The sequence below is a fragment of the Salminus brasiliensis genome, chromosome 1, assembly GCF_030463535.1.
Source record: "Salminus brasiliensis chromosome 1, fSalBra1.hap2, whole genome shotgun sequence".
In the NCBI taxonomy this organism is placed as follows: Eukaryota; Metazoa; Chordata; class Actinopteri; order Characiformes; family Bryconidae; genus Salminus; species Salminus brasiliensis.
In genome coordinates, this window is record NC_132878.1 from 8,509,174 (window position 1) to 8,527,395 (window position 18,222).

General features: G+C 42.0%; 2 protein-coding genes across 2 annotated transcripts; both read left to right on the forward strand.

The window, feature by feature from the left end:
* The first annotated feature begins 2,898 nt into the window (after positions 1–2,898).
* LOC140535991 (UDP-glucuronosyltransferase 2A3-like) lies at positions 2,899–8,751 on the forward strand. Its single transcript, XM_072657628.1, has 6 exons — positions 2,899–3,699; positions 4,261–4,409; positions 6,463–6,594; positions 6,957–7,044; positions 7,276–7,495; positions 8,040–8,751. The coding sequence occupies exons 1-6, from the start codon at positions 2,985–2,987 to the stop codon at positions 8,323–8,325; spliced, it is 1,590 nt and encodes a 529-aa protein (XP_072513729.1). The 5' UTR covers positions 2,899–2,984; the 3' UTR covers positions 8,326–8,751.
* Positions 8,752–9,187: 436 nt separating this feature from the next.
* Positions 9,188–14,490, forward strand: LOC140535915 (UDP-glucuronosyltransferase 2C1-like). The gene is made up of 6 exons (XM_072657506.1): positions 9,188–10,137; positions 10,757–10,905; positions 11,264–11,395; positions 11,939–12,026; positions 13,241–13,460; positions 13,734–14,490. Exons 1-6 carry the CDS (start codon positions 9,408–9,410, stop codon positions 14,017–14,019), a joined length of 1,605 nt encoding a protein of 534 aa, XP_072513607.1. The 5' UTR covers positions 9,188–9,407; the 3' UTR covers positions 14,020–14,490.
* Positions 14,491–18,222: the final 3,732 nt, after the last annotated feature.

The window sequence follows — 18,222 nt, forward strand, 5'->3', positions numbered from 1 at the left end:
CCTGTATCTCCATTTTTGCTGCTTCTAAATCTGAAACTGGCAGTTGTTCCTTCTATTTCATGACGAATGGACCAATAGAAATGCTCCAGTAGGACTGATCCTCAAGTTTACACTGTTAGTTTACAGTATGGGCCAGTGAATGTAAATTCTTCTGTGAAGTTAAAATTTGAGTGATGATGGACCCAAACAACGGACAATACGCCACAACGAACATATTTTGACTAATGTGCCCCTTAACGGTATAAATGGTATGGGCATTAATACTAATGTAGTATTAATACTACTTAATACTGGGGCATTCTAATACAAGCGCTGCTTGTGAGGTTGGACTATATTTTGATGATATGCCAGTACATATAGATGTAATTTCAGTAAACTTTGAGTAAAAACGATAAATAGCTTCAATTTGTACAGATTTTTATGCTTTTTAACGAATTGTTAAATTAACTTTTTTATTTGAAATATATTGATAAAAGTGTTGAATTAAAAAGATGTTTGGACAATATCAGCTGTCATATTTTAATGAATAAGGTCATTATTAGAGGTCATTGGCTAAACTTCACCATATTAGCACTTACTAAATGATGCTTAATTAAAGAACACACAACCTCTTCAATATAGTCCATAACGTCCTGTCACAACACATGCCCTGAGCCTGCAGTCATAAGCCTGGGGTGACACAAGTTCATTTATTGACTGATTAGAGGCTGTGCTCTGAGCAAACACAATCTGGTGACTGTGCACCCGCCCCATGTCCTTTCTCCTAGTTCAGTGTAACATAAAAAAGACCTCAGTGATGAGGCTTTCAGGGACAGCCACGCCATATATCCAAATGTTTGTGGACAGCCTTTCTAATAAATGCATTCAGCTACTTTAAGCTGCACCCAGATGACACAGATGTGCAAATGCACGCACACAGCTTGTCTAGTCCCTGTAGAGAGGTAAGGCCAATAGCATAGGACTCTCTGGAGCAGATAAACATGAACGTATCATGCTTCCCAATGCTAGGCATGGGCTAGAGGGGTATAATTTGTGTGTGTGTGTATTGTGGAAAGGCTACATGGGAAGATGGCAGGTGTACTTTACCCTAGGACATAGAACTGGACAGAATTGCCCCTAGCAATAATTTATTTATAATATAAATGATCAAAAATGTAAATACAGCGGCCCGTCAGTGTCTGGGGAGTATACTATTTTTAACCCCTTCAGACCCACATTTTTTCTGCTGGGTCAATAAAAAAAAACTGATTGTAACTCCTTTCCAACATAAAAACAAAGTGGACAGTTTTTCTTTTTTACTAACTCATGTTTCAATAGTACTATTTTACGTCAAAGACATGATGGACGTAAAATGTCATAAAAACTTAAAGAAAAATAAGGCTGGGTTTTTCCACATAGTAATCAATCAGGTATGACCTAAACTTTTGGAACTGGAGTTTGCATGTGTTTGAGTCTGTGTATGGTTCTGAATATGCAATGAACTTAAAAAAAATAAGTATTCAATACACTGATGATTTTTCAAGTTTTCCCACCTACAAAGAATAGAGGTCTGTAATTGTTATTGTAGGTACACTTCAACTGTGAAAACCACATTTTTATTTTTAAATAATTAATTTGCATTTTGTTGCATTAAATAAGTATTTGATCACCCTGCCAACCAGCAAGAATTCTGTCTCTTACAGACCTGGTATTGTTCCTTTATTAAGAAGCCCTCCTATTCTGCACTCATTACCTGTATTAATTGCACCTGTTTGAACTCGTTACCTGTATAAAGGACACCTGCCCACACACTCAATCAATCACACATCAACCTCTCCACCATGGCCAAGACCAAAAAGCTGTCTAAGGACACCAGGGACTAAATTGTAGACCTGCACAAGGCTGGGATGGGCAACAGGACAATGGGAAAGCAGCTCGGTGAAAATGCAACAGCTGTTGGCGCAATTATTAGAAAATAAAATAAACACAAGATGACTCTTTTTTTGCTCTGGGGCTCCATGCAAGATCCCGGTAAGGAGGATTCTGAGAAAGGTCAGGAATCAGCCCAGAACTACAGGGAGGACTCGTGGTGCAGTGTGTGCAAACTGGGTCAAGAACTACAGAAAACGTCTGATCTCTAATAGCAAACAAAGGTTTCTGTATCAAATACTTATTTCATGCAATAAACTGCAAACTAATTCTTTTAAAATAATGATATTTTATTGATTTTTTAATAAAAAATATACCTAATTAAACCTAATTAAACCTAAATAACATTTTAATCAATTGACACGACAACTTATAACATTCCAAAATTCATTAATTATCATATTCTTGATACTTCAGGATTGACTAAAAACCTAAATGTCCATTCCTGCATAGTATAGCTGTGTTCAGTCATGAAGTACAGAAACCGTGTGCAACTGTGTGCTGTTGGTTAACATGATCACAAGTGTGTAATTAGTGTAATTGTTATTTATGGCTACCATATCCATAAATAAAGATTTATAGATGGAGTGAAACTGCAGTTAGGAGTCTATCATGAATGCAAAGGCCTCATTGTCCAGAGGGCCCTCGGTGGTCCACTGTATGTCCCTACCAGGTCAAAATCATACTTAGCCCTGGACTTTTCCACATGAAATGTATTTGGCCTACATAAAGGAGCAAGTAAGAGCTGCAGGGAGTACACAAGGTTCTGATCCAGGTGGACTCTGTAATTATACTAAACAATTTCTGGCATCCAAGTATTTGCAGTATTAGTAGCTACAACCAGCCTCTTCTGATGGACTGCTGGCTCAAACCCTCGCGAAAACACGTCTTAGTCTCACTGTGAAGCAACACAGCTGAACCTTCCCCAACCAGTAAACACAGCCTGCTGCATGAAGACCCGCCCACTTCCTTGTTCCTAGTACAGAGATCAGAGATTAGGCTTTTCAGGAATGTGAGAGGGTCACAATACAGGCAACACGTGCCTGTCTCCTAACTGTCTGATAGTTTCACATACAATGACACCCAGAGATCTGCTCCCCTGGGTGGCTTTGCTGCTCTGTGGGTCTGAAACAGCTCTGTGTGGAAACGTCCTGGTGCTTCCTGCTGAATACAGCCACTGGATCAACATGCGCGCAATCGTGGAGGAGCTGGTGGCTCGGAACCACAGCGTGACCGTCCTTACGCACAGCGCCTCACCTTCAATCAAATTCTCACAGACAGAGAACTTCAGATACATTGTCTTTAAGGTGGACATCGAGGAGGAGGAAGTGCGAGGCGTCTGGCTGGACGCCTTCAATCTTTGGATGAATGAAGGCATCACCGGGATTCAGACGATTTTGTCGATGTGGGGCATGAGGGCCAGACTTGAGCGCTATTTTGGGGCAGTGTGTGAAGGGATGCTTAATAAAGAGCTCATAGCTTCACTCAGGGAGTCAAACTTTGAGGTAGTTCTGTACGACCCTGTGATGCCATGCAGTGATCTATTAGCAGAGACCCTCGGCCTCCCTCATGTGGTGTCTTTTAGACAAACTTTTGCGCACACTACAGTGAGATGGTGCGGTCAGTTGCCAGTCCCCCCCTCGTATGTGCCCGCTGGAGCCTCCCAAGGGCATCTCACTGACCGCATGAACTTCCTGGAGCGGGTGGAGAATATGGTGCTGGTCATTGCTCACTCTGTATTTTTCAAACTGCAGGTGATGTTAATGTCTGATATGTATCACCAACTATCAGGTGAGTTTATTGGGTTGTGTCCTCATAGGGGTACGTGACTTTTCCAGTACTAGCTGTGATCTGTTGGTGGGTCTTCAGGCAGTTATGGACCAGGGGAGCGGCGTATCTCTGGTTAGCGCATCTATTTCAGTGTGTTTTCTCTGTTTAGTCAATTTTGGCAACATTACCTTTTTCATGGTCATCCTGGAGAGTCTGTGATAACCTCCAAGACTTGCAAGATCATTGTCATGGTTGCTTGATAGATTACTTGGTACTAGTGTTCCCTGTCCAGCAGTGCCTGTCTCTTTTTTGGAGCTCCCAAATTTCTTAAGGTTTAGTTTTTATCTGGCAGATTCACATCAAGTCTTGGGTTGGGCAAGTTCACTTACTGACCGATCAAAGGCATCTACCTTGTGCACCTGTCTACCTGTCTAGACTGTGTAACCTAGCTGTACGTTAGTCATAGAAAAGATTAGGTACTGTATATCAAAGTGCACCACAGTGCACGGCTTTATTAGTAAGTAAATAAACTATGCATGAAATTGATGCAGAATCACATGATCTTTCTCCTGTACTTCATAGGCAAACCCATAACGCCGTGTGACACTATAGGAAAAGCTGACATCTGGTTGATCAGAACTTACTGGGACTTTGAATATCCACGGCCGTTACTGCCAAACTTCAAGTTTGTAGGCGGATTGCACTGCAAGCCTGCAAAGCCACTTCCAAAAGTAAGAGCTTCTCCTCACCTGCTTTTGACATTGATTTTGAACCATTCTTCAACAGAATTATTTTAAAAAGTAATCTCATTAAACAGGCCTGGACAAAAATGATGGTACCCCTGAAAATAATGTGAGCAAAGGGACATGTTAAATCAAGGTGTGTCCACTAATTAGCATTACAGGTGTCTACAATCTTGTAATCAGTCAGTAGGCCTATATATAGGGTTACAGGTAGTCACTGTGCTGTTTGGTGACATGGTGTGTCCCACACTCAACGTTGACCAGAGGAAGCGAAGGAAAGAGCTGTCTCAGGAGATTAGAAAGAAAATTATAGACAAGCATGTTAAAGGTATAGGTTATAAGACCATCTCCAAGGAAGAAAATTGATGACAAATCAAAGAGAGGGAAAATACGAATGGTAACAAAAGAGCCCAAAAAAACTTGTAAAGAGATGAAAGGTGAACTTCAAGCTCAAGGAACATCAGTGTCAGATCGCCCCATCTGTCAGTGTTTGAGCCAAAGTGGACTTCAGGGAGATGATCGAGGAGGACACCATTGTTGAAAACAAATCATAAAAAAGCCAGACTGACATTTGCCAAATTACATGTTGGCAAGCCCCAAAGCTTCTGGGAAAATGTCCTCTGGACAGATGAGACAAAAATTTAACTTTTTGCCAAGGCACATCAGCTCTATGTTCACAGACGGAAAAATGAAGCATATTAAGAAAAGAACACTGTCCCTACTGTGAAACATGGAGGAGGCTCTGTTATGTTTTGGGGCTGCTTTGCTATCAAGGGATTCTAGAGAGAAATGTGCTGCCCAGTGTCAGAAAGCTTGGTCGCAGTCGCAGGACATGGGTCTTGCAACAGGATAATGACCCAAAACACACAGCTAAAAGCACCCAAGAATGGCTAAGAGGAAAACATTGACTGTTCTGAAGTGGCCTTCTATGACCCCTGACCTAAATCTTATTGAGCATCTTTGGAAGGAGCTGAAACATGCCGTCTGGGTAAAGTCTGGGTAAAGACCTACTAGGTAAAGAGCAGTGTTGTCATGTGCACTACTAGTCAACAGTTCTAAATAACTTGTCATGTTAATCCTAAGAATACTAGGAATCTTTGAGGACCAGTTGGGAACGCTGAGTAATTCCTCAGGGCAGTACTTCTCTGGACAGGGCTGGGATAGCATGGTCACATTGGATTATTTTGAAGTGGCCTTCTATGAGCCCTGACCTAAATCCTATTGAGCATCTTTGGAAGGATCTGAAACATGCTGTCTGGAAAAGGCTCTCTTCAAACCTAAGACAAATGGAGCAGTTTGTTCATGAGGAGTGGGCCAAAATACCTGCTGAGAGGTACAGAAGTCTCATTGACAGTTACAGGAATCGTTTGATTGCAGTGATTGCCTCAAAAGATTGTGCAACAAAATATTAAATTAAGGGTACAATTATTTCTGTCCCGGCATGTTTCATGAGATTATTTTTTTAAATAATTCTGTTGAAGCACGATTGAAAAGCAATGTCTGACTTTCATTGATTAATTTTCATAGTATTTATTTATTATTGCTTTTGTCAGATTCAAGTTATTTCTATGATCATTGTGGGTTTTTCTTTTACTAACCAAGGGGTACCAACAATTTTGTCCACATGTGTACATGCTTGAGTTACATGTAATATACAAATATACTAAATATACATGATAAATTGATTAGGTGTGCTCTAGTGCTCAACCTTTACTACACTGTTAAAAGTAGAAGATCATTGACAAACGCTTGGAGGTTCTTCAGCTTGGAGCTGTGGAGGAATCTCTTGAGGTTTTCAAGAAAAGGTTTTAAGAAGAAAAAAGGTTCCTACTACAAGGTGCCTACTGTCTTCTTCAGGCTAGAAAACACCACTGAAAGTAGTTCCTAAATATGAGGCACAAGTCAGGACTCCTGCAGCACTTAAGACTCTCCACTGTTTTAACTGAATCTGCTTCTTGAGAGACGTGACTGTAGGTCCAGCAGATCTTCATATTCATACCATATCCGTGTTATAAATAACTGCCCTGTTTTGCTTTTGTAGGAGATTGAGGCGTTTGTCCAGAGCTCAGGGGATGATGGCATTGTGGTGTTTTCACTGGGGTCCATGATAAATAACCTCACCAGAGCGAAAGCTAACTCCATTGCTTCAGCGCTCGGACAGATCCCACAAAAGGTCAGAGACTGCACCACTGAATGCTTGATGAATCTTCAGAAATAACATCACAGTTCTCACTTTTCTCAGGTATATAAAACACCTGCTGATGATATCTCCAATTAGGTGGTAACTGTCTCTCCACACCTGCACTAATATTTCTTTGACTTCACTGTGTTGCTTGTTGGCCTCTTGGCCTCCTGGTACATTAGAGTGTAGAAGATGTCCTAGTTTAATATGGCTTGAGAGGGGAAAGCAGGGATGGGTTTGGAGGGGTTTTCTCCACTGATTCTGAATATTTGAAGGTTCTGTGGTCGTGTGATTGGTTGTTTATACAGTAGAAAGTGGTTCACTGGTTTTTCACTGGTGCTGCTTTATCACAGGTGTTGTGGCGCTACTCAGGAGAGAGACCAGATACTCTTGCTCCGAACACAAGACTCTATGACTGGATTCCCCAGAATGACCTCCTAGGTAAAGAGCAGTGTTGTCATGTGCACTACTAGTCAAAAGTTCTGAATCACTTGTCATGTTAATCCTAAGAATACTAGGAATCGTTGAGGACCAACTGGAAATGCTGAGTAATTCCTCAAGGCAGTACTTCTCTGGACAGGGCTGGGATAGCATGGTCACTCTTTTTTTTTTATGTGCCCCCCAGAAAATGTTCTCCAACGCTCACTAATGATCGACATCTAATTCTTACAGGACATCCTAAGACCAAGGTCTTCATCACCCATGGTGGGACCAATGGAATATATGAAGCTATATACCATGGTGTCCCACTGGTGGGTATACCTCTGTTTGGTGACCAACCAGATAACCTGTTCCACATGAAAACCAAGGGAGCGGCTGCTATCGTTAACTTCAACCAAATAAAGACTGAGGACCTGAAGGAGGCTCTCACTGACGTCATTAACAATCCATCGTGAGTCTTTTCATTCTTTAAGGTGGAGGTTATCTTAAGAGTGGTCATTACATTGCAGGTATTCAGTCGGTTGATCTGCATAATGGCTGGTTTTGGGAATAGCTGAAAATTCTTCACTCAGTTAAGGACACCTCCACAGCACAGCAGTAAGCAGACTACACCACACAAAACGTGACATATTAATGAAGTTCAGAAACAGTCATATCTACATTTGTAAAGGTGTTTATGTAGATTATCCAATTAAGGTTCTGACATGTCTGTGCTAAGATGTGATGGGTGACCGCCTAAGTTCAAGGCTTGTTAGCAACATTAGCCTGACATCATCTGATGTAAGGTAAAGACGATTTTTCACTGAATTATTCCTGGACTTACAAATCTGGACAAATGACAGTGGACAGTTCTGTGAACACAAGCTTTGCTGACCACTCCATCTAAACACATAACCTAAACAGTTTCATTGGTAGTTCCTCTCTTTTTCTTTTTCTTCTTCTTCTTCTTCTTCTTCTTCTTTTTCTTCTTCTTCTTCTTCTTCTTCTTCTCTCAGGTACAAAGAGAATATGATGAGACTTTCCCGCATCCACCATGATCAACCACTGAAGCCGTTGGACCATGCTGTCTTCTGGATTGAGTTTGTGATGCGCAACAAGGGGGCCAAGCACCTGAGGGTCGAGGCCCATAACCTCACTTGGTACCAGTACCACTGTCTGGACGTTGCTGCCTTTTTGCTGTCAGTAGTCGCTCTGGTCGTGTTCATCTTTGTGAAAACGTGCAAGTGGCTCTTCCGTAGATGCTGCAGAAGGTCCTCCTCCTCAAAGAGCAAGAGGGAGTGAAGGATTCAGGGCAGATCACTGCACTAGTAAAGGCACTGAGTTCTTCTCACGGGTTTAAAGACTAACATGATGTGTTGTACAGGGAATCGTTGCTGTATATCCATTTTTTTACATAATGTGAATCAATTATTCTTTAAATTTTTTCCTGTCTTTTGTAAAGGTTCTGTTTTGAAGATATTTGGCGATATGAGTTTTTTTTGACATGACAGTGATGATATGTATGAAATGTACTGTATGGGCCAGCTAAGATCTGAGATCGTCTAATCTAAACAATTGTTTCATGAATCATTTGCTCTTCTTCAGGGATTTTATTCGGAATAAAATACAATTTTAGACCATTTTTTACCATGACCGATCATTCTGTCAAAATCCCGCCTCCCATCATGATGTGGGGATGTTTTTCAGCATGAATGCAGATAAGTACTTCAAGATCCTAGAAGAAAACCTGCTCCAGTGCACACTGGACCTCAGACTAGGGCAAAGGTTTACCTTCCAACCTGACCATGACCAGAATCCAACTGAACATCTGTGGAAGGAGCTGAAAACGACCGTGTACCAACACTCCCCATCCAACCTGATGGAGTTTGCAAGGATATGCCAAGAGGAATGGACACAAATGTCCAGAAACAAGTGTGCCAAGATTGTAGCTTCTTCCCCAAGATGCCTTCAAGCTGCAGTTGCTGCTGAAGGGGCATCAACCAGTTATTAGGCTGTTATTAAGAGTGTGAGCAGATATCTGACCCCTAAATAACCAGTAGATGTTAGTAGATGTTTGAGGTAAATAGTGACCTTAATCTGCTGAATCTACCAGAATACGTCATAATGTAATAAAACGTGGAGAAGATGAAAGGGGCTTGCAGACGTCTAGTAAGTCTCAAAGGCTCGCGACAACACTTTCACCTCGCGAGAGCCGTCTAGCCTCGTTACAAAGCAACACAGCTGAACTTTCCCCAACCAGTAAACACAGCCTGCTGCATGAAGACCCGCCCACTTCCTTTATCTCCACAGTGCAGAGATTAGGCTTTTCAGGAATGTGAGAGGTTGACCATACAGGCAACACGTACCTGTCTCCAAACTGTCTGATGGTTTTATATACAATGACACCCAGATATCTGCTCCCCTTGGTGGCTTTGCTGCTCTGTGGGTCTGAAACAGCTCTGGGTGGAAACGTCCTGGTGCTTCCTGCTGAATACAGCCACTGGATCAACATGCGCGCAATCGTGGAGGAGCTGGTGGCTCGGAACCACAGCGTGACCGTCCTTACGCACAGCGCCTCACCTTCAATCAAATTCTCACAGACAGAGAACTTCAGACACTCTGTCTTTAAGGTGGACATCGAGGAGGAGGAAGTTCGAGCCCTCTGGCTGGACGCCTTCCATATTATGATAAATGACGACCTCTCCAGGATCGAGACGATTTCGTTTATGTGGGGCATGAAGGACAGGTTTGAGCGCTGTTTTGGGGCAGTGTGTGAAGGGATGCTTAATAAAGAGCTCATAGCTTCACTCAGGGAGTCAAACTTTGACGCAGTTCTGTACGATCCTGTGATGCTGTGCAGTGATCTTTTGGCAGAGACCCTCGGCCTCCCTCATGTGGTGTCTTTCAGACTCACTTTTGCGCACACTACAGTGAGATGGTGCGGTCAGCTGCCAGTCCCCCCCTCGTATGTGCCCGCTGCAGCCGCCCAAGGGCATCTCACTGACCGCATGAACTTCCTGGAGCGGGTGGAGAATGTGCTGCTGGTCATTGCTCACACAGTCATTTTCAAACTGCAGGTGATGTTAATGTCTGATAAATATCACCAACTATCAGGTGAGCTTATTTGGTTGTGTCCTCATAGGGGTACGTGACTTTTCCAGTACTAGCTGTGATGTGTTGGTGGGTCTTCAGGCAGTTATGGACCAGGGGAGCGGCGTTTCTCTGGTTAGCGCATCTATTTCAGTGTGTTTTCTCTGTTTAGTCAATTTTGGCAGTAAAGCTGATGAAGACCATCTTAAATACGTTCTCAGTTTAGTTTAGTTATCCGGACCCTCTTTGTACCTTTCTCATCGCCATCCTGGAGAACCTGTGTGAACTTCCAAGACTTGGCACTGCACTGTTCTCTGCACAGCAGGGCCTGTCTCCTGTTTTGGGCCTGATTTATTGGTGTATCTGGCAGATGTTTGTACAGCATTGATTTCCATGATTTCTGGGCCTGAGAAAACAGATCAAGTCTTGGGTTGGGCAAGTTCACTTACTGACCGATCAAAGGCATCTACCTTGTGCACCTGTCTACCTGTCTAGGCTGTGTAACCTAGCTGTACGTTAGTCATAGAAAAGATTAGCTACTGTATATCAAAGTGCACCACAGTGCACGGCTTTATTAGTAAGTAAATAAACTATGCATGTAATTGATGCAGAATCACATGATCTTCTCTCCTGTACTTCATAGGCAAACCCATAACGCCGTGTGACACCGTAGGAAAAGCTGACATCTGGTTAATCAGAACTTACTGGGACTTTGAATATCCACGGCCGTTACTGCCAAACTTCAAGTTTGTAGGCGGATTGCACTGCAAGCCTGCAAAGCCACTTCCAAAAGTAAGAGCTTCTCCTCACATGCTTTTGGACGTTTATATGCTTGAGTTATACATGATAAATTGATTAGGTGTGCTCTAGTGTGCAACCTTTACTACACTGTTAAAAGTAGAAGATCCTTGAGGAACGTTTGGAGGTTCTTCAGCTTGGAGCTGTGGAGGAATCTCTTGAGGTGCTTTGAGGAACCTTCAAGAAAAGTAGTTCCTAAATATGAGGCACAAGTCAGGACTCCTGCAGCACTTAAGACTCTCCACTGTTTTAACTGAATCTGCGTCTTGAGAGACGTGACTGTAGGTTCAGCAGATCTTCATATTCATACCATATCCGTGTTATAAATAACTGCCCTGTTTTGCCTTTGTAGGAGATTGAGGCGTTTGTCCAGAGCTCAGGGGATGATGGCATTGTGGTGTTTTCACTGGGGTCCATGATAAATAACCTCACCAGAGCGAAAGCTAACTCCATTGCTTCAGCGCTCGGACAGATCCCACAAAAGGTCAGAGACTGCACCACTGAATGCTTGATGAATCTTCAGAAATAACATCACAGTTCTCACTTTTCTCAGGTATATAAAACACCTGCTGATGATATCTCCAATCAGGTGGTAACTGTCTCTCCACACCTGCACTAATATTTCTTTGACTTCACTGTGTTGCCTGTTGGCCTCTTGGCCTCCTGGTACATTAGAGTGTAGAAGATGTCCCAGTTCAATATGGCTTAGCCTCTTAGACCCTGTGCAGGTGATGGGAGGCAGGAGGATGATTGCCAAGCTGGCATCCATGCTGGAGAACAGCTCCCACCCCATGCATGAGACTCTGGCAGCACTGGGCAGCTCCTTTAGCAACAGGCTGCTTCACCCCAAGTGTCCCCACTGCGGGACTAATAAATGATTATCTTATGTTGAGGGGAAAGCAGGGATGGGTTTGGAGGGGTTTACTCCACTGATTCTGAATATTTGAAGGTTCTGTGATTGTGTGATTGGTTGTTTATACAGTAGAAAGTGGTTCACTGGTTTTTCACTGGTGCTGCTTTATCACAGGTGTTGTGGCGCTACTCAGGAGAGAGACCAGATACTCTTGCTCCGAACACAAGACTCTATGACTGGATTCCCCAGAATGACCTACTAGGTAAAGAGCAGTGTTGTCATGTGCACTACTAGTCAAAAATGTTGTAGAACTTATTAAAATATATTTTTTTACACAATACAATCTTATATGTACAATATATATTTGTATAACACTTAAATGAGCAGAAAGATATTTTAATAATAAATAATTTTTGTCTATATCGTATCTTGTAAGGTCTGAAATACGCAGTGGCTCTGCTAATGTTAACCTATTTGAAACGGTCTATAATTTCCTCAGGAGCGCCTGAGATCGTTCTCTGTGTAGGATAAGGTTCTTGTCTGGTTGAGTTTTGAATGGGAATCCTAGTAATCTTTGAAGATCAACTGGGAATGCTGAGTAATTCCTCAGGGCAGTACTTCTCTGGGCAGGGCTGGAATAGCATGGTGACTCTTCTGGGTTTTGGGCAGGAATGGTTAGACCCCAGCTCTTATACTAAACATATGAGAGATTTCTGAAATCTCTGTCTGAAATGCAGAGACCAGCGATTCCACAGCATTTCTATTCACACTCTGAGCTTCCCTGAGTAAAGCTCTCTCTACATATTTGGTGACTGACTTTTGTCTATCCCTCAAAGGGGACACCTGTGCCATTCACTGCAGATACTTCAAGGGGGAAATCAGCAAATAAGGAGTCAATGGACTGTATTTAGAGATTTGGCTCTTGTGCCTCAAAGTCAAGCAACATGTGCACAACACCTTACATCACTTACCTATGAGCTGTGCTCTGCACTTTCTAGGAGCTGGACCATGCTGATGAGATTTTACAGGGTCATCTGGTACAACACATCTGTTCTGACACCAGTGGCCCTACCCTGATTCCCGATTCCCAGCCAATAGCCCCACGTCCTGCTTGGCCACAAATAAAATTGTGGTAACACTTCATAGTATCCTGCTTTTCACAGCTGTGACATCTGCTCTCATCCCAACTAATGGTACAGTGTGGTGAAACAAAGGGGTGACCTTGTCAGAAGGCTTTACTATCTGGGTTTGCTTGCAAGCTGGTCCATTCTTGGCTTTGTAGGTCAGCGTCAGGGTTTTGAATCTGATGCAGGCAGCTACAGGAAGTCTTTGGCAGCAATTACAGTTTTTATATAACATTCAAAAACAGTTTATGAGCCATATTTCAAGAGCCAACAATACATCTCTTGGTATAAAAGCCATACCAGGTTATTGTATCTTCAACATTCACTAATGATTGACATCTGATTCTTACAGGACATCCTAAGACCAAGGCCTTCATCACCCATGGTGGGACCAATGGAATATATGAAGCTATATACCATGGTGTTCCACTGGTGGGTATACCTCTGTTTGGTGACCAACCAGATAACATGTTCCACATGAAAACCAAGGGAGCTGCTGCTATCGTTGATTTCTACAAAATGGTGTCGGAAGACCTGAAGGAGGCTCTCACTGACGTCATTAACAATCCATCGTGAGTATTTTTATTCTTTAAGGTGGAGGTTATCTTGAGAGTGGTCATTACACTGCAGGTATTCAGCCAGTTGATCTGCATAATGGCTGGTTTTGGGAATAGCTGAAACTCCACAGCACAGCAGTAAGCAAACTACACCACATAAAACGTGACGTATTAATGAAGTTCAGAAACAGTAATATATACATTTCTAAAGGTGGGGGACTTCATCTAATGGACAGTGCCATTAACACAACAGTTTCATTGGTATTTCCCTTCTTCTTCTTCTCTCAGGTACAAAGAGAACATGATGAGGCTGTCCCGCATCCACCATGATCAACCACTGAAGCCGTTGGACCATGCTGTCTTCTGGATTGAGTTTGTGATGCGCAACAAGGGGGCCAAGCACCTGAGGGTCGAGGCCCATAACCTCACTTGGTACCAGTACCACTGTCTGGACGTTGCTGCCTTTTTGCTGTCAGTAGTCGCTCTGGTCGTGTTCATCTTCGTGAAAACGTGCAAGTGGCTCTTCCGTAAATGCTGCAGAAGGTCCTCCTCCTCAAAGAGCAAGAGGGAGTGAAGGATTCAGGGCAGATCAGAGTTCTTCTCATGGTTTTAAAGACCAACATGCTGTTTTGTACAGGAAATCGTTGCTCTCCCTTTTTTCCATGTTTTACTTTTTGACCTAATGTGAATCTGTTGTTGTTTACATTGTTTTTCTTCTGTGAAGTTTCTGTTTTGGAGTAATCTAATACTGTACTGTATGGGCCAGTCAAGGTCTAAGATCTAAGATCTTCTAATCAAAACAATTGTTTCATGAATCATTTGCACTACTCAAGTCCAGTCAAGTCAAGGGAAGAAGCTTTATTGTCATTTCAACTATATACAGAGTACACAGTGAAACAATAAATAAATCAGACAGACTGAGCATTGATGTTATTGTGGAGAATCAGACGGAAAACAGTAGAGTGTAGCACAGGTTAGTGCGGTACTCTAGCAGCTAAGTGTTTGTGCAAAAATGCAATGTGCAATAAATGGGCAAAAAGGTAAAGGTGCATGTATCTGACACTTCTTTGCATTTTACCCATCTGTAAACACACACACACACACACTAGTGAACTAGGGGCAGTGAGCGCACACACAACCAAAGCGGTGGGCAGCCAACTCCAACTTGGTGTAGCTGTCTGTTGTAGAATAAACTGTAGTAAAAACACAGATATATACACAAAAAGAAATAAAGAATATATACACATTAACTTACACTATACATACCCTATACACATACTATACATACACACTATACATACACTATACACTTATAATACATACTCTATACATAATCTATACACACTATTCATATTCTATACATACACTATACATACTCTATACACACATTACACATACACTATACACACATTACACATACTCTATACATACTATATACACACTATTAATACTCTATACATACACTATATATACTATACATACTATATACATACTCTATACATACACTATACACACTATATATACTATACATACTCTACATACACTATACACACTTTACATTCTCTATACATACTATACATACTCTATACATACACTATACATACTCTATACATACACTATATATACTTCACAAATACTTTAGCCACACAATACATACACTATGCATACACTATACACTCTCTGTTCACACATTATACATACTCTACACACTACACATACTCTATACACACATTACACATACACTATACACACTATACATACTCTATACATACACTATATATTCACTATACAGACATTATACATACATTATTGCACTGTTTAAAATGTACAGGTTATACACACTACACATACACCACGCATACACTATACACACTCAGACTATTCATACCCTATATATACACTATACACACTATACATACTCTATACATATACTATACATACACTATATATTCACTATACAGACATTACACATACATTATTGTACTGTTTAAAATGTACAGGTTATACACACTACACATACACCACACATACACTATACACACTCAGACTATTCATACCCTATATATACACTATACACACTATACATACTCTATACACACACACACACACACACACACACACACTATACAACCACTATACAGTGCCAGTTTTCCTGGCACCTCTTCGCGGTAGGTTGCCTGTCGTCGTTGGAGATCAGGCCCACGATTATCGTGTCATCAGCAGATTTAATGATGACATTGGAGCTGTGTCTGGCTGTGCTATTGGAGGTGTACAGGGAGTACAGGAGTGGGCTGATCACATAGCCCCGAGGGGCTCCGGTGTGAAGGGTCAGTGAGAAGGACATGATCCATGAACTTCATGCAGGAGGAAGTTCTGGATCCAGCTGCACAGAGAGCGGTTCAGACCCAGATTCAGATCCTGGGGCTTGATGTCAAGCCTTGGGGGAATGATGGTGTTAAATGCTGAACAGTAGTCCACAAACAGCACCCTCACATACGTGTTCTTCTTCTTGCATAATTAGTGGATCTGTTTCATTTGTATGTAAATCACATGATCTTCTCTCCTGTACTTCATAGGCAAACCAAGCATACTGCCAAGTAACTGATCCCCCTGATAAAATGATTAGGTGTACAAAGGTCTGGTGCCTCACCTTTACTACAGATCTTTATCTCAGTAATAGACTGCAGTCTGGGTTGAAACTGATGGGCAGCAACACACTCACCTCCAGAAATCCAGCTCACCTGCATACTGAATCTTTACACCCTCAAAGTTCACATTTATATTGGAGCCTATTACACCCTATAGTCCTGTATATAGGCTGAAGGGCATGGAATTAAAGCCCAAACTCAAACCTGACCATAATATAGACGAATTATTCCAGATCATATTTTAAAGATATAATAAATTTATACTAGATTCATAACAGTTACATACAATCTTAACAAGTGACATCATCTTAAATTGAGTATATTACTCTGTAATGTTTCTGAAAATAAACACTGTGCCAATAGAATGAGACATTTTAGGTAGATGAAATGACTTAAAAAGGAAACAGTTACATAAGTTACATAAGCTCAAAATAAGAAATATTAGATATTTAGACTAGATTTAAGATGATTTCACTTTTAGGTTCTAAACACCATCATTTTTAGTTTTACTATAATCTTTTTAGCTGCTTATTTATTATTATTATTATTGTTATTATTATTATTATTATTATTATTGTTATTTTATTTTTTATACTTTTTACAATCCTTTCATTTGACTGTTTTAAATTGTAGCCATTTTATATTGAAATCTTATTGCCATCTAACTGCTTAAAGGTAAAGGTGCACGTATTTGTCACTGTACAGTGTACACTGCACAGCGAAATGTGTCCTCCGCATTTAACCCTAGTGCACACACACTAGTGGGTTGGGTGTAGTGCAACAGATAACACCACTACCTGCCAGTGAGTTACCGCACCCCGTGGGAGACTGGGGTTCGATTCCCGCTCTGGGTGCTGCACTACACCAATAAGAGTCCTTGGGCAAGACTCCTAACACTACATTGGCCCTCCTCTGTAATACCAGTAACCTTGTAAGTCGCTCTGGATAAGAGTGTCAGCTAAATGCTGTAAATGTAAATGTAGGGACAGTGAGTACTTCACACACCCAGAGTGGTGGGCAGCCAACTCCAGCGCCCGGGGAGCAGAGAGGGTAAACAGTGGCAGCTTGCTGAGCCCGGGAATCGAACCCACAACCTTGTTATCAATAACCCGGCCCTCTAACCGCTGAGTCACCACTGCCCCACTGCAGTATTTAATGTGATGAACTGCTCTGCCACAAAACCAACCACTAACTGTGTTCTTATGTCCCTAACTTTACGTAGTCCAGGTCGCTGTCTTTATCCATGGGTGTGGATCAGAGGCTCCATGTGTAGAGGGACATTATTAGAGCGAAAGCAATACCTGGCAGGAGTGCTAATCAGTCCAGTCATGAACAGCACCTGTGTGCTGGAGGTGTGCCTCAGGTGAAGGGCGGAGCTTAGCCTTTGCACTTTGGAGCACATGACCTGAGCATGAGCTTTCCAGTGAGGTCAGCAGGAGCTAAATCAGGAGGTTAGTAAATTTGGCAGTGTGGTAAAACTACAGTGTGAATTGTACTGTTGACCCCAGTGTTATACCTAGTATACTCAAAGGCGGCCTAATCTAAGCAGGCTCACTGTGCTTAATAATGCTTAATAAGGCTTAATAGGAAGAGTGGGGTTTTCACTGGTCTGAAAAGCAGATTTCTAAATATGGCTCCAATGACTTGGCCGGTTTTCTGGGTAAGCTGTATTTCTCTCACCAGTCATAAAACCAGTGGAAACTGGAAACAGAGTAAACAGTTAAAAAGGAGAGGAGGGTCCTTGAATTCAGATGCACACACACACAGGCAGCTTGTCTAGTCCCTGTACAGAAGAATTGCCAATAGAATAGGACCCTCTGGAGGAGATAAACATGAACTAGAGGGGTATAAAGCCCCCCAGCATTGAGCTGTGGAGCAGTGGAAGAACTGTGTTCTCAGGACTGATGGATGGTGCTTCATCCAATACTTTTGGGATGAGTTGTGGATGAGGTGGGTTGATGATCATCCAACATCCTGAGCAATCAAATCTAGTAGAAAGCTCTCTCTGCTGGACAGTAGAGACAGTTAATCCTTTTTAAAACCCTTGATTTCCGAATAAATCATAAATGATCTCCGGGATTCAGGCGATTATGTTGATGTGGAGCATGAGGGCCAGGTTTGAGCACTGT

Coding starts and splice junctions, on each gene's coding strand:
- LOC140535991 (XM_072657628.1), top strand. CDS start 2,985: ATGACACCCAGAGATCTGCTCCCCTGGGTGGCTTTGCTGCTCTGTGGG. Junction 3,700..4,260: donor TATGTATCACCAACTATCAG/GTGAGTTTATTG, acceptor TGTACTTCATAG/GCAAACCCATAACGCCGTGT. Junction 4,410..6,462: donor CTGCAAAGCCACTTCCAAAA/GTAAGAGCTTCT, acceptor TTGCTTTTGTAG/GAGATTGAGGCGTTTGTCCA.
- LOC140535915 (XM_072657506.1), top strand. CDS start 9,408: ATGGTTTTATATACAATGACACCCAGATATCTGCTCCCCTTGGTGGCT. Junction 10,138..10,756: donor TAAATATCACCAACTATCAG/GTGAGCTTATTT, acceptor TGTACTTCATAG/GCAAACCCATAACGCCGTGT. Junction 11,396..11,938: donor TCGGACAGATCCCACAAAAG/GTCAGAGACTGC, acceptor GCTTTATCACAG/GTGTTGTGGCGCTACTCAGG.